We start from the raw sequence: 17476 nt of genomic DNA on the forward strand, positions 1-17476 counted from the left end.
TGTCTTTTAGGGTATGTCTCTACTAGCTTTGCACATCTAGAGACTGAAATCCTTGCCCATTCTTCTTTGCAAAACCGCTCCAGCTCAGTCAGATTAGATGGGCAGTATTTGTGAACAGCAGTTTTCAGATCTTGCCACAGATTCTCGATTGGATTTAGATCTGGACTTTGACTGGGCCATTGTAACACATAGATATGTTTTGTTTTAAACCATTCCAGTGTTGCCCTGGCTTTATGTTTAGGGTCACTGTCCTGCTGGAAGGTGAACCTCTGCCCCAATCTCAAGTCTTTTGCAGACTCCAAGAGGTTTTCTTCCAAGTTTGCCCTGTATTTGGCTCCATCCATCTTCCCACCAACTCTGACCAGCTTCCCTGTCCCTGCTGAAGAGAAGCACCCCAGAGCATGATGCTGCCACCACCATATTTGACAGTCGGGATGGTGTGTTCAAAGTGATGTGCAGTGTTAGTTTTCCTCCACACATAGCGTTTTGCATTTTGGACAAAAAGTTACAGTTTGGTCTTATCTGACCAGAGCACCTTCTTCCACATGTTTGCTGTGTCCCCCACATCTCTTGTGGCAAACTGCAAACGGGACTTCTTATGCTTTTCTGTTAACAATGGCTTTCTTCTTGCCACTCTTCCATAAAGGCCAACTTTGTGCAGTGCATGACTAATAGTTGTCCTATGGACAGATTCCCCCACCTGAGCTGTAGATCTCTGCAGCTCGTCACCATGGGCCTCTTGACTGCATTTCTGATCAGCGCTCTCCTTTTTCGGCCTGTGAGTTTAGGTGGACGGCTTTGTCTTGGTAGGTTTACAGTTGTGCCATAATCCTTCCATTTCTGAATGATCGCTTGAACAGGGCTCCGTGGGATGTTCAAGGCTTTTGAAATCTTTTTGTAGCCTAAGCCTGCTTTAAATTTCTCAATAACTTGATCCCTGACCTGTCTGGAGTGTTCTTTGGACTTCATGGTGTTGTTGCTCCCAATATTCTCTTAGACCACCTCTGAGGCTGTCACAGAGCAGCTGTATTTGTACTGTCATTAGATTACACACAGGTGCACTCTATTTAGTCATTAGCACTCATCAGGCAATGTCTATGGGCAACTGACTGCACTCAAACCAAGGGGGGCTGAATCATTACGCACTCCCCACTTTGCAGTTATTTATTTGTAAAAAATGTTTGGAATCATGTATGATTTTCGTTCCACTTCTCACGTGTACACCACTTTGTATAGGTCTTCCACATGGAATTCCAATAAAATTAAATCATGTTTGTGGCAGTAATGTGACAAAATGTGGAAAACTTCAAGGTGGCCGATTACTTTTGCAACCACTGTACTTTACCAGGACTTTTTTTTTAACCTGCCAGTCTATCCCACCTTACTGAAACTTATAAAAGTTCTGATCTCCACCTCTAACACAGTAGGTTAGTTTAAACTGTATAAACGTTGGTGCATTTAGTCCTATAATATTTAATCATCATATGCAGAGGAGTTGGCTGGTGTCTTTTATATCCCAAGGTTGCCCTTTACCGCTAGGCCAGAATGCTTGAAATTAGAAGCCACCAGTGCCCCACAGTTCTGAAACCCCTATACGTAGTGGAGAGGCCAAAGGACCTCTCTTCTGCTGCTCGAAACCACTGCCAAAAATTCCCCGAGGTTACAATTCAGGGTGCAGGCTAAATTATTTCAGTGTAGGAACGTGCTTAATTATATGGATTACTGAATAAATTGTCAAGTGTAAGGAATTATTCTGATAAATTAAAATACTAATTAAACAGGCTGTTGCAGAATTTTGAGAACATTATAGGGTTCCGCTTCTTCAGGTAATTTGCATATCCTTCATCTATGAATTTAATTTTGAAGGGCTTCATTTTTTATATTTCAAAACCCCCTTTGTTTCGTATAAATACAAAAAAAAGAAGGTCTTACGTTAGCCACCGCTTTCACTGTTCCAAATGAGCTGTACTTTTATTGGGAGAAGGAAATTAAATTTTAAAATGTTTCTTTTCTCTATTCAGGATAAATTGAAGGAAAGCAATTTATGAAAGAGGTGGAAGAAGATTTGATTTAAAATTAATGAGGAGACTCTCGGCAATATTTTTACTTAATCCATGAAAAAGCTCAAAAACTATTTTTTGGGGGGTTTTCTTCTCATTTTTTTTATTAAGTAATGGCAAATGCAATTTAAAAAAGTTGAAAGAGTAGTGGAAGTTGCTCACTGAAGCTGTGCATCGAGCAGCCTATAGAAGCTACATTTTATTTTATTGGCAGATCAGTGTAGACTTTATTATATTGATTGCAATAGGTTACTTGCCATGATCTGTAAACCTTTGCTCTTTATTGCCTTATTAAAGAAGGCCAAAGTGCCCATTATCCAAAACGCCAAAAAATGGAAGTCTCAACTAACCGGCATGCTTAATGGATAACTGGGACTGTTTTTTAGGGAACTTTGGAGGCATTAAAACACTTACTGAGCTTCCAGCGATGTCTTGTAGTTTCCCTGCAGCTCCTAGTGGCTTTCCAGTGCCGTGCACATCAGGTGACATGCTGGCTTACGTGCATGGATGACCCCGGAAAGCCACAAGGAACCCGCTTGGACCTGCAGGGAGACTACAAGACATCGCTGGAGACTCAGCGAGTCTTTATCGTGGGAAGTTTGTGCTTTTTTTAGCCGGTTGCTCCAGCAACCAGCAAGCACATGTATGCAGCTTCAAGCGATCCCCACCGGTGCTAGATACCAGGGACTCTGCTGACGTCCAATGAGTCATGTGCTGTTCCTTAGTGACAATTAGGACAATCATTCATATATATTAATCTAACGATAGAAATTAATCTGTTGGTAGATTTTAAGCAAGTGAACTTAAACACACAGCATAATGCCAGCACTTGCAATAAATTAATTTGCTGCTAAAAAGGCCTCTCTCATGCTTTCTGACTTTATAAATATATTTATTGTGACAACTAGCTGCCCAGTGCATTTATCTACACATTGCTAGGAATTCTCAGCATCTAAGTTGCAGAAAATGCAGCAGGAGAAAGAGTGATGCTCTGGTAGTCAGTAGCACTGCAGATTAAAAATGAGCACGAGGCAACAATAGACTCAAAAGGTACCCTAAGTGACATGATGGCATAAACTAGATAAACATGTAAATGTACAGTCCCAATCTTAATTTGAACTAGGCTGTGTTACTTGTTTCCTTCTTTTTTTTCTCACTGTAAGGGTTAAGAATTCTGGTATGCAAGTGATACTTTTTTTCAGTTAGACTTGAGTTGGACTGTAGTGTAACTATCACTAATAAGTAATTACCGTACTAGCTATAAAACCCAGGCAGGGCAGAAAATCATTTCTAAGTGTAAGGAATAGATTAAAAGGTTAATAGTTTCAGATGAGACCTGCAAAAATTTGGAGTCGGATGATTTTTGTACTGACTCCACAGCCCTGATAGTACAGTGCAAAGCAGCACAGACAGAGGGGCTGCACGAGCACCCAAGTACCCGTGTGTTATGCAACATAAATTCTGTTTTATTCCTTTTTTAATTCTGTGGGGAAGTACATTTTTTGTAAATGTAACCAAGCAGCTCGGGGTGACCCAAACCACTGGGAATGTATAGGGGGCTAAAAGAGACCAAAAAGCCAGCTTACTAAAAGCAATGCTTGGTGTTATTTGCCTTCTTAAAGAGAAACTCCGACCAAGAATTGAACTTTATCCCAATCAGTAGCTGATAGCCCCATTTACATGACAGATCTATTCCTTTTCACAAACAGACCATCAGGGGGCGCTGTATGGCTGATATTGTGGTGAAACTCCTCCCAAAAAGAAATTCTGAGTACGTACTCTTGGCCGTTTCCTGTGTCTGAACCCTGTTGCATTGTGGGAAATAGCTGTTTACAGATGTTTCCAACTGCCAAAACAGCCTTCAGCAGCTACATCACTTGCCAGCAGTAAAAATGTCACCATGTAATAAATGTCAGAATGTAAATCAGGGATTTATAAGGTTTTACAATTGGCAAAAACTGACTAAATCATTAATATACATAATTATTGTAAAAATGAAGCACTTTTTTATTACATTATTTTCACTGGGGTTCCTCTTTAAAACAGAAGGAAATTTGCAATAATTCAGCTTTTAAGTGAACATCTGCGGCTACCCACAATGCACCACTACTGAATATGCAAATTATCTCTTTATGCCCCTGTAGTCAAGCTTGCATCCAAAACCGACGGTGTATAGCAAGCCTATAGCTTTAATTTTTACAGAGCCACATCAACCCCACATGTAGAAAGCCTGTTTTGGACTTTTGGTCCTCCTCAGTGCATGGCAAGGATTGATATGGCTGTATGAGATAGGGTTTGGACCAGTACAGCAGAGTAACCAAGCAGCTTCAGGTGACCCAAACTACTATGTATAGGGGGCTAAAAGAGACCGAAAAGCCCTCCTTCTAAAAAGTAGTGGTGGGATTTGCCTTCTTAAAACAGAAGGGAACTTTGAATAATTCAGCTTTGAAATTGTGTAATCCATACAGGAAACAACTTACATCTAGCAACCTGCAAATTTTTTTTAGTTTAAAAAATGGATTCTGATTGGTTGTTCTAGTAAGCTGTTCAGGTGGCCACACACGATACAATAAAATGATCCAATTTTACAGTAATTCGATAAAAACGATCGGATCTCCCGAAAAAATCGAAAGCTTTTTTTTCATTCGACTGAAAAATCCGATCGGATTTCCCGTTTTCTTCGATTTTAATCGATCCGGAATGCCAGATATTTTTCTTCAATCTTTCTAAAGATTGTATGGTGTGTGTTGGATTGTCAATTTATTAATATACACACCCTAGCAATTTTGTTAGAGTTTCCAATCATTTTTATCATAATTGGGGGAAAAATTTAACATAGGTGTGTGGTACATTGGTCATATTTTTGAAATGTTACAATCAGTCAGAAAAATTGAGTGCAATTCTTAAATTGAACAGATATTTAAAAAATTGTATGGTGTGTGGCCACCTTTCCACCTTTGTTACAGTTTCCAGTGTACCTGTAATTGTAAATCAGACCCCTTCTAAATGAATAGCAGCTATAACACATTTACAAGAGGCACTAAGGGGCCACATTATGCAGTGGGTGTAGTTAATTAGAGCTACATTTATCCTTTATACTGTATATCTATGCATCAGCATAAACCTTTTTTTCCTATTAAAAATGCTAGCGTAACCTATGCATATTTTACTTTGCTAATCTTATTTTAAGATATTGCTGCATCAAGTCATCATTATCAAGGCCTCGTGAAGCATAACCGTGTTGTTATGGTGATTTCATTAAGTATAGGCATTGGCTGTGCTTAAAAGATATTTTGCATGAGAACAGTGACCGCTAATGGTGTGACACAGCTGCCATGTAGGTGTTGTGACAATAATAGCTTTAGATACTATGCATATTTTGCCTGACATGCTAATCACGGTGGCTGGCTATCAAGCTTGGGCTTTGTCTTAAGCTCCTGGAAAAATAATACTCGACTGTGATAACTGAAGGCCTGGGGTGGGAATATAATTGGAATGATCGCCACTCAATGGATAGGAGCTGAAATAGCAGGCAGTTTTTAACAATGCGCAGACAGAAGGCAAATATATTATGTTGCTAACAAAAATATCCTCAAAAGCTCTTCTGTCAGGTAATGTTTTCTTTTATTTCATTCTCAGCTGCCAATAAGGAGAAGCTGGAGAAATCGACGGGACTGAGGATCCTGCAGACGGGAGTGGCCGAGGTAGGATCTTCTGGTTATAGAAGTTTTCTTCTTTCACAATGACAAACTGCTTGATACAGTGGAATATGTTTAAAGTTGAATTTGTGTGCATTTCAGGCCGGCTTCACACGGCTAACCTGCATTTGGGGTGCGTTTGGCTGATCGCACCGCCGAAAAAGCCTTTGGTGATTACCACGGCAGTGCGTGGTAATCTCCATTCTGGCTGCAGACCGAGCAGGAAGTGAATTATGTGGAAGTGAATGATGTGCATGTGCTCATTCAGTATGCTCAATACCCAGCATGGCCCCAATACATCTTGCTCTTGCTACGGCAGCAGAGAGGGAGGCGTACACTGGATCAGCTTAAAAGAAAGACTATGGCGAGCTTGGCCATACTGTGATGAAATGTCCAATGAGCATGTGAAATGCGTCGTGGACAGAGCTGACGCGTATGGTGTGTGACGCAGCATCACCCGCCCCATGTGTATGGCGTTTGCGGGCCGGTGTGTTCGGTGTGAACGCGGACATACTTGTGCAGGTGGCCTTATCGTTAGCCGGAGCTCATTACACACATGGGCATTCAGTCATGAGCGGCACTTTGCTTGAAATGCCAGCAGAATGGCCAAACTACAGGAGGAACCACTTATGACGGGTGAGACCCATCTATATAGAGTGGCATGTTTATTTACTGCAGAAGCATCATGGCAAGCTATTTGGTCCTTACTACCTTGGAATCCTTAACTTGTTCATATATACAAACTTGCCTTATTTAGTGCAACCCCCGATATATATGGACATCGTGGTATATATGTGTGGGCGATGTGTGCGCGAATAGATGTGTAGTATGACAGTATTATCCTCTGGCCAGAGATAAATTGTATACATAACTATTGCTGTTCTATATATTCACTAATTGCCTGCTGCGATACGGCAGTGTCCTCGCCATTGTCATTTAATTTTAATTAATGTGGAGAATTTGAGAACGTCAATTATTGGTTTTATGTCTGGGAGGGATAGTGGTTTAGACTTTTGCATATCTTTAATAAAGTGACATATTGGTATACTTATGGTGGCCGTGTGACCTAGTTAAATCCTTTATTCTCAAGCAGTAAGTAAGGCTCTTTAGCGCTCACTTCCTGTGGCCGAAATTTGAATAACGCGGAAGTGTATTATAAAAATACGCTCCCGCGCATGCGTGCCACAACTCAAACCGAAAAATGTAAAAAATAAATAAATTTAAAAAACCCACGTTGCCTTAGATTTACAAAACTTCCAGTTCACTGCATGATGTTGCGCAAGTTGCCAGACAAGGCGCTGTTGCTTTCACGTTGAATCGGGAACTTCTAGTGGAACACATCACACCGCACTAGTTATGGAATGCCCCATACACTTTTATTGGCGTAGTGTTAGCCTGCTGCCAAATTAGCCAATGCAATGTGCCAATGTGAAATGGGCCTCACGCAAACCTGAAGTGAAAATAAACGTATGACATAATAAAGTGTATGTGTAGTACAGCTAAGCAATAGAACATTAGTAGCAAAGAAAAGAGTCTCACATTGTTTGCCAGTACAGGAAGTGTTAAAGAGAAACTCCAACCTAGAATTGAACTTTAGCCCAATCAGTAGCTGATACCCCCTTTTACATGAGAAATATTTTGCTTTTCGCAAACAGACCATCAGGGGGCGCTGTATGACTGATATTGTGGTGAAACCCCTCCCACAAGAAGCTCTGGGACCGAGGTACTTTTGGCAGTTTGTTACAATGTAACAAGGTTCACAGACAGGAATTAGCAGTTTACAGCTGTCTCGAACAGTCAAAACAGCTAGGAGCAGCTACATTACCTGCCCACAGTAAAAATGTCACCATGTAATAAATATCAGAATGTAAATCGGGGAGAGGAAAGATTTTACAATGAGCAAACACTGACTAAATCATTTATACATAATTATTGTAAAAATGAAGCACTGTTTTTATTACATTATTTTCACTGGAGTTCCTCTTTAAGATGCTTCAGTTGTTACCAATGCAAAAGAGCTTCTATGAGCTATTTGACCCACTGTGTTGAGTACAAATCTGTTTTCTGAAGCACTTAAAGAGAAACTCCAGTGAAAATAATGTAATAAAAAAGTGATTCATTTTTACAATAATTATGTATAAATGATTTAGTCAGTGTTTGCCCATTGTAAAATCTTTTAAATCCCTGATTTACATTCTGACATTACATGGTGACATTTTTACTGTTGGTAGGGGATGTAGCTGCTTCTTGTTGTTTGGGCAGTTGGAAACAGCTGTAAACCGCTATTTCCCACAATGCAACAAGGTTCACAGACAGGAAACTGCCAAGTGTACGTACTCAGAATTTCTTTGTGGGAGGGGTTTTACCACAATATCACCCATACAGCGCCCCCTGATGGTCTGTTTGTGAAAAGGAATAGATTTCTAATGTAAAAGGGGGTATCAGCTGCTGATTGGGATAAAGTTCAATTCTTGGTCGGAGTGTCTCTTTAAACAGCCAAGAAACAGTGAGAGACAGCTTGAGATCATTTTTACTGCAGGAAAGTTCAAAGGATCATTAGCTCTGCTCTGTTTTATAGTTTGAAATACAGAGTGTGATTTGTAGACTGCAAATATGACAGAATTATGTAATGTTATTAAAAAAAGCTATATAACTGAAAGTAAAAATGAGACTTTTTTCTTTGCTACTAATGTTCTATTCATTATCTGTACTAGGCATATAATTAATTATATCATAAGTTGTTTGTTTTTTTTACTTCAGGTTTGCTTTAAAATAGGATATATAAAAATAAATTGGGCACCTTGCATTACCGATAGTAGAATATAGGTAATTTTACCGATATTTTACTATCCCTGATTTCCAATAGTAGGATATATGTAATTACAGTATTATACCGATATTCTACTATCTCTCACAACACTAACCTAAGACCAGCAGTGACTGTGTCCAAGGGAGGAAGCTGCCGGAATCAGCTGGGAGGCGGAGCTGGAGGAAGCTGGGTGGTGCTACCTTTGCAGTGGCTGGTGCCCAAAGGAAGAGCTGTGCTATGACAGCTTATGTCCTGAACTCCAGCCGCTGCACCCCGCCAAAATCTGATGCCCAAATAACCTGCTGTGCCCATCGCACTCCACCGAACAACTGCTCCTTCAGCTCAAATTGCTGCTCCAGTGTCCAACCGATGTGTCCCTGCTCCACACCACAATCTAAAGCATTTTCAGACATGACACTGGTGCCGCAGCTATATAGCCGCTCCCTACGCTCCTATCACCGGCACTATATAGCTGCAATTGTACTCCCCTCACCCAAATTTCCCCCCTGGCACCACCATAACCGGTATTTGCATTGTAAGCTATGCACCCAATTTCACTGCTTCGCTGAATTTAAGGTTGATAATTACATAATCCCTTTTGCAGACGGAAACTCCCTCTTTGGGAACTAAATTCCTGTGTCCCTTTTTCTTCCTCTTTCTTCTTCCTCTTTCAGGACTGATGTAGGGATTTGTGCAAATGTGTTTTGTTGACTGTATTCACACCCTTAAAATTGATTGTATTATTTTCAAATTGTAATTGGAAGCTCTGTCTTGTGCTTATGATTTATTTGTGGTATGCCTGTTGATGTCATGCTGGGTATTCCAAGGGAGCTACTGTAAGCTGTTATCCAAGTCATCATAGTGTTCTGGCCTATTGCACTGACTTCTGGGAGTGGTCAGGGCAGAGGGAAATTGTGGCTCCATGTCTGTCTGGCCAGATAGTGGAGTCATGTGACTCAAAGTTGAAGACCCTCTGAGGTAAAATGGGAGGTGAAAAAGTTTCACAGTTTAACTGGGAGGAAAAGGGGAAAGGGAAGTGAAAATGTTGCCTTTAAAGTGTAGTTATTTCTCATACACTGCTGAAATGAAGGATAGCTTACATCAGCATGTAATTATGGCTCTTAGGGACTGGTATAGAGTTCCTAAAGCCTCCAAAGCAGATTACAACAGAAGATCATTAGCAAATCAACTCACAGCAACATCTTATTGCAGCACAAATTATTTTCATTTTGGAGCTAAGTAAAACTACTGATGAGATGTTCCTGGCTTCATGAGCTATGCTGTAAATAGGTTTCATAGATTCCGAAGTGCATACATAAAAATCTTATTGTATCATATGCTCTAAATAAAATTAATCTTATCCACATATAAAGGTTCGTTCTGTTTGTCCAATGGTTTTCATCCGGAAAGTCAGACTCGTCAATTCAAGAGACATTAGTTGTGTCCCTGGTAAACTTTGGAACCTGTTATTTGAATAATGCTGTTTTTAACATGTAGCCGACTCTTGTAGATATTAATACGCCAACAAAAAAGGGCACCAAAAATTGCCACTACTAGAATATTGGTAAAATTAAGGAAAATCTGCTACTTCATTCGAGTAGATAATATCTGTTATTTACCAATATTTTACTATGACCTAACCCTCATCCCACACATCACTCTACCGATACCTAAACCTTAACCCTCCCTCCACCAATGCCTAGCACAGAACCCTCCCTCTACCAATGCTTAACCCTTAACCCTCCCTCTACCAATGCCTAACCCTTAACCCTCCCTCTACCAATGCCTAAACCTTAACCCTCCCTCTACCAATGCCTAAACCTTAACCCTCCCTCTACCAATGCCTAACACAGAACCCTCCCTTTACCAATGCCTAGCACAGAACCCTCCCTCTACCAGTGCTTAACATTAACCCTCCCTCTACCAATGCCTAACCCTTAACCCTCCCTCTACCAATGCCTAAACCTTAACCCTCCCTCTACCAATGCCTAAACCTTAACCCTCCCTCTACCAATGCCTAAACCTTAACCCTCCCTCTACCAATGCCTAACACAGAACCCTCCCTTTACCAATGCCTAGCACAGAACCCTCCCTCTACCAGTGCTTAACCCTTAACCCTCCCTCTACCAATGCCTAACCCTTAACCCTCCCTCTACCAATGCCTAAACCTTAACCCTCCCTCTACCAATGCCTAAACCTTAACCCTCCCTCTACCAATGCCTAACACAGAACCCTCCCTTTACCAATGCCTAGCACAGAACCCTCCCTCTACCAGTGCTTAACCCTCCCTCTACCAATGCCTAACCCTTAACCCTCCCTCTACCAATGCCTAAACCTTAACCCTCCCTCTACCAATGCCTAAACCTTAACCCTCCCTCTACCAGTGCCTAACCCATAACCCTCCCTCTACTGTTGCCTAATCCTCACCCATCCCTCTTGGTGGTGCCTAACCCCCAACCCCCCTGGTGGTACCTAACCCTCCCCCATAGTGCCTACCCCTTAACACCCCCCTCCCTCCCCCGGCACAAAGGGAATTGTGGGCACCTGAAAGCTTCCTCTAGACTTCCTGTTGCCATTATAGGAATTTCCCTTTGTTTTCCATATTGAGACTTCCTCCGTATGATTTTTGTAATGAGATGCTTATTGCCGTTAAGAAATATTTTGTGCCCTTACTATACTGTGGTCACCGCAAAAGCCACTAACAATATTGAGCTCCATGCGGTGGCCTTTTAAACGGCTTACCATATGCGCCCTTTTTGCCTGCTTCAGCTTGAGCAATCTAGTCTCTTTGACCAGCCGGTTACAAGCCCCCTCCCCCCCCCCCACCCGTACATCAGGTGAACCAGCAGTCAGACAGACACAGAACATTTACACCAAGCTTTTCCTGATGGACTCGGAGTTCCACAGGCAAACAGGATCATTAGGAAGCCTTGCCCAAAGACTCCTTACTATTTTACATATTGGCTTGAGCTGGGATTCAAGCCCTGGTCAAAGGCTCAAACCTCACATCAAAGGCAACAGCTTTACTATTACGTTACCCAAACGTTATCATGCAGTATATATACTAATTCTCTTATACACATAGAGTCAGAAACCAAGAGAAATCCACAAAAAGACAAGACACAGGGTTTTTGTATTTAAAGGACAACTGAAATGCCTGGCAACCCTGATGATCTGTTTGGTTGCAGTGATGTTGTAATTACACCAGAAACAAGCATGCAGCTAGCCTGACAATAATGTCACAAACTCCTATTCTGCTGCATGCTTGTTCAGGGTCTATGGCTGAAAGTATTTGAGGCAGAGGATCAGCAGGATAGCCAGGCAACTAGTATCGTTAAAAAGTAAATAAATATGGCAGTTTCCATATCCCTCTTGTTACAGTTGACTTTTAAATAGAAACTGCAAAACGTCCCCTGGGGGGTAGTTACCTTGGGAGGGGAAAGCCTCTGGATCCTAACAAGGCTTCCCCCATCCTCCTCTGTCCCACAGTGGCAGCGCTGGCTCTCTGTAACCACAGCCGACAAGGGAAGTCGGCTGTGGCGCAATATTTACATTCCCTGGCTCTAGCTCAGGCGCAGTAGTGGCCTTCCGATGGGTCAGACGAAAAATAGCCGAACTCGGACGAGTCCATTCTACTGTGCAAGCGGCTCACATCTGCGCAGTGGAATGAACCCGTTCGGGCTTGGCCTTTTCTGCCTGAGCTCAAGCGGAGAGCCACCGCTGCGCCTGCGCTGGAGCTGGAGCTGGAGAAGGTAAATATTTACATGCCCGCCATTCGGGGGCTTTCAGCGCTTTTACAGTGGGACAGAGGAGGATGGGGGAAGCCTCGATAGCGTCCAGAGGCTTCTCCCTCCCGAGGTAAGTCCCCACAGAGGAAGTTTTTAAGTTTACATATTCTCTTTAACTAACTAAGCACATTTCAATACAGCTTAGCTTTAGGAAAATTGACCAGGTAAAGACACAAGCGCACAAAGAAATACAGCAAGTAGGACTTTTGTGCTTGGGGAAAATTGGATCGCAATCTCATCGCAGTCATGGAAAAGTAACTTCACGATTTAAGTTATCTTGCGTTTTGTGACCCGCATGCGATCATAATGTGATGGCAAAACGCTTCTAGTGGAAAACATTCCTTACACTGGTGATGAGGCCTGCAGCCCAGACAGCAGAACTGCAAAGCAAGAACACTAATTATGTTGCCAATATGTCTCCTCCCCATAAAAATAATATGAATCACTCTCCGAAATGATTATTGCTAATCAGTTTTGTACAGTGGAAAACGCTCGCAATAAGCACACGATCTATATTCCCTCATTCTTATATTAAAACATATTGCGCTCCGACTGTTAATTTACTAGATTTGTCAAAAGCAATCTAATTTCCAAAGATTGGCTTTTTACAAAATGCCCACAAATTAATTTCCAGCCTATCTCACAGCGTCACAACGCAACAGAAAATATTTAATTCCTCGTTAACACATGAATAAGCAGATACAGTCATTTTATTCCCCGCAAACAATAACAGGATTATCTCGAAAACTGTCAGTTTACTGGAAAACACTTTGCGGCCAAATTTTTCACTAAAAAAAAAAACAAAACCACCCTCCAATAATGGATACAATTCAAGATCAAGAGTATGAGGACGAAGTGAAATCTGCATTCCCGGTAATAAATATTCAAATTTGTCTGCCTAGGAGATGGAAATCTAATCAAGAGGCTATTGATGCACGCACTAGCCTGCCTGTCTGAGCCCCTCTCCCTCTTTTTTTTTAAAGCAAGGCGTTTCATCTAAATTGGTTTTGATATGGAAATGTGCCTCTCTGCAAGCCCTTCTGGCCAGGAGCATGCTGGGGTACCAGCAGAGGTGTCCAGGACACGAGACAATGCTATTGGTTGCTGCTGTTGTAAATGAAATGGAAGCCAAAGCGTTAGGAGAAAAGGAGATGGTCAAAAAAATGCAGTTAACTCTTGCAGTACCAATAATGTATACCGAGCGTAAAATATACATTTAAGAACATTAAAGCTGGCTCCTTAAGCTGCTGGAGATTACAGTTACTTAGCACAAATGCTAATGCTGGCTATCTTAGAATCCTTCACAATCTTCTAAGCAGATAGGGACTTTCAAAGAATAGGCATTGTGCAGGGGAGTGAGTAACTACAAATCATGGAGCCTCCAAGCAAAATGTTGATGAGGTCCCCCAATCTCCACACCCTTTCCCTTGTCGATCCTTGGTGGCCCTCCCAGCCTTGAAGCCCATCTTTCAATGGTCATAAAACAAGTATGGACATGAAAATCTTCACACTCATAACAAGTGTAGCCAGAAATACACCTGATCTGAAGGATGGACCCCTTTATTGGAGGAAGTGTAGCAGCAGTTTAGACCCCCTTACAGCTCTGGGCACCCCTGTGGATGCAGGGACTGCAGTCGTGCCCCTGGCATTGTGGCCCCATATGACCATGTCTAAACCTGGATCAGTTTCTCATGAACCAAGCTCAGTGTGATAGCATGGTGGAGCCATGTCTATTCTTTTACCACTAGTACCACCTAAGGCATTTAGCGGTAACAAAGGGGGCTTATTAACCACTTTGTCCACAGGTCAGTAGATATACGTCCTCTGGGACTTCATCTAAGCCACAGGTCAGTAGATCTACTGACTTGTACAGAAGCAGTGCTGTGCAGGATTGGGCTTGCTCCTGTGCACATTTCTGGCACTATCTGATGCAGGACTAATTGGTGAACGGGAATATAAGTTTCCTGAGCTAATGAGATTGATTTTTACAATTAAAAATACTTTTATTTTCACATTTCATAGTGAAAAACACACACTGTAGAATTATCGCAGAATCAAATATCTTCACCATAAATTGTGACCGGAACATAATCTAAGTTTTATGATAAGCAGTAAGAATAGCCAAACAAAATTTGTTGTTTTTTTTATCTACAGTAGCACTTTTTATTTTTAAACTGGAATTGGTAAAACTGAGAAATACATGTTTTTTCTATTTTTTTTTCTTTGTTTTCCCATTAAAATTCAAAGAAAACAAAATTGTTTGAGGGAAAAAAATGGCATACAATGAAAGCCTAGTTTGTCTTGAAAAAAGTTATTTCTGATTAAATAAGGACATAGCTAAACTGTCAAAACTGCTCTGGTCATTAAGTGGGAAAAAAGGTCTGGATGCGAAGTGGTTAAAGCTGGTCAAACACATAGTGATTTTTCTGTTCGATCTGCTGTTGAATCTGCCAGCCATCCATTGCCCCAATACATCCGATAGATTCCTTTTTTATTGATTTTAAGTCATTTATTGATCAAACATCTGATCAGATATGTCGGAAAATCTCCTTGTGAGTGGGGCGAGGCAGGAGTACATAGTAACATAGTTATTTCGGTTGAAAAAGACACACGTCCATCGAGTTCAACCAGAACCAGAGTAGTTTGGGATTGGTGGCTTATAGCGTAGCGCTGCATCAAGCAGTACCATACTCACGCTTCAATCAAAGAACCATAGATTTCTGTTGAAAAACTATAAAAACTGAGCATGCTGTATAGGGAAGAAATTGCTTACTATCCAATCGAATTCAAGTTGGATGGCAAAAATGTAGTTGTATTAAAGTGATACTAAACACAAGCTTCAAAACTGTAAGAGAAGCTGAACTGCAGGAAAACCCCAATCTAATCCACTACCATTATCTTATGTTGACTACTTCCTTGTAGTCCTAGGCCAAATTTGAGGGGAACTAATTAACCTACTCTATATGTATAATTTTGAGATGCAGGAGGAAACTACAGGAAAAAACAATCACAAATTCATATTGTGCTTTTCTCCTGTCAGACTCAAAACGCTTCAGGGCTGCAGTCACCCCACACTCAGCCAGGATCATTAGGGAGCCTTGCCCAAAGATTCCTTACTCTGTTACAAGAGGAAAGAGAGTTAAAACCAGTTAAAAAAAACAGGATGAGGTTGCTTACCTCAAATGAAGACACAATCATATGATTAATGACTTTTACAGTACACTGGCAATGTGTTTCATGGGACTGCACCCACTTCCTCAGGCCAAATAAAAGTGCCTAGAAAGTGCTAAGAGACAAATTTAGACACCTCAATGAAACGCGTTGCCAGTGCACATTAAAAGTCATTAATCATATGATTGTGTCTTCATTTGAGGTAAGCCACCTTATCCTTTTCTTTTTAACTGGTTTTAACTCCGTTTTACCATACGCCTCTTTCCCCTTGAGCCATTTATCCTCCTTCGGAGGGGTATACCGCCTGGGCCTTTACGTGGCTTAGCCACCTCTAAACCCATCCAGTTGTTTTTACATCGAGAGTGAAACCACACCCAGCTTACCTACCCGAGTGGAGTCAGGTGTATAGATCTCCACCTGCCTACAGCGGTTGGTTGCCCTACTGTAACCTTCCTTGGTGAGTTCATATTAAGTTTTTTCCCTTCCTTTTCTTGTCATGACTTACTGCACCATCAGGGCTCCCACGGTTATGTACTGGCTTGAGCCAGATTTCGGACCCTGGTCAAAGGCTCAAAGCCTACATCAAAGGCAACAGCCTTACCCATATGCTATCCAGCTAGGTAAAAACTCCTCCAAACAAGGGAAGGACATGCAAACGCCATGCAGATCATGTTCTGATCCAGATTTGTACTTGAGACCTGTGTGCTATCCACTACACCAACAGCCTGTCCTAGTAAATGCATAATAATAATAATAATAATGATTATATGGGCATTAAAACAAAGTAATGAAGGTGAAAAGTATATTCTATTAATCCTCACAATATATAGAGCCAAACTCAGAAAAAAAATTGAAAATGTTGCATTTTTCTTATCAAAAGTAGATGTTTCCCTTTCAGGGAACGTTTCCATTGGTGCGTTGCGATTCCAGTGCGGAAAACGCATGTGCGTATGCGTTTTTTCATGCGTTTTTCTATGCGATTTCTCATGCGTTTTGTGGCCAAGCGTTTTTAACCATGTCAATGCTGGTGTGCTTTTTATATTGTTTTTTCACAAAAACGCATGCAAAAACGCATAGAAAAACGCATGGCAAAAACGCATGAATTTTCCTATTAAATACATTGTATGCGAATCGCATAGTGGGAGATTTTTTCTGCACAGAAAAACGCTAAAAATTCCTGACAAGTGGAAACAGTCCCATCCACTTGTATTGGTTATGTGAATCTGCATGCAGAAAACGCATGCAGATTCGCTTTAGTGGAAACGAGCCCTAAGGCTTCAGTGAAAGCCACTTTTGCTGAGAAAATAAGTCCCTTCTATTAAGCTCTAAAAGATTAATGCCAAACATTATTTATACTTGCTTTACCATCTTTAGTGTTTGCAAACACATATCCACTCCACAGGGATCAGTATGTGACCCTCTCCCCTTTCCTACATACACAGACAAGGATTCAACCACCAGTCACTCAGTTTGAGAAGGTGTGAAAAATAACATAGGTCCCTGCTGTGCAGATAATTATTCATGCAGGAAGAGGAATTTATCTGGGCAACCTGTACTACAAATACAGTGTAAATTCCATGCTTTAAAAGAAGTACAGGCAGGGCTGTTTTTGACAAATGTCATGCCCCAGGAACAACAACTTGTGATCCTCTCCCCTTTCCTACATACACACACCCTCGATGCAGAGGTGATTGCAGAAAGTGCTGATTATGGTACCAAAGACACTGGGAAGCTACAATACATCACAGTGGCACAATGAAAGCTAATATATGCCCTAATGTGCAATGCACATAGCCAGGAATAAAAGTTAATGAATACAGAGGGTACAGCATTGCACCCTGTCCACTAGAGGGAGCCCCAGGCCTTTGTCTGGCTTGTGCCCAGAAACGGTCGTGACTACAGTTTAGGATTATGGTCCGTTTTGGAAAACAAATTGAAAAGGCAATCCAC

The 17476-nt window shown here is 41.4% G+C and overlaps 1 protein-coding gene across 5 annotated transcripts in view; it reads left to right on the plus strand.

Annotated features, from left to right (window-relative positions):
* Positions 1-17476, plus strand: part of PTPRN2 (protein tyrosine phosphatase receptor type N2) — a 1331885-nt gene that overhangs the window by 809565 nt on the left and 504844 nt on the right. For all 5 annotated transcript variants that reach the window (XM_068235852.1, XM_068235856.1, XM_068235855.1 and 2 more), the window contains one exon: positions 5700-5764. In XM_068235852.1, the coding sequence (XP_068091953.1) occupies positions 5700-5764 (65 nt within the window). The remainder of the gene's footprint in view (positions 1-5699; positions 5765-17476) is intronic.

Source organism: Hyperolius riggenbachi, chromosome 5 (genome assembly GCF_040937935.1).
Source record: "Hyperolius riggenbachi isolate aHypRig1 chromosome 5, aHypRig1.pri, whole genome shotgun sequence".
Taxonomy (NCBI): domain Eukaryota; kingdom Metazoa; phylum Chordata; class Amphibia; order Anura; family Hyperoliidae; genus Hyperolius; species Hyperolius riggenbachi.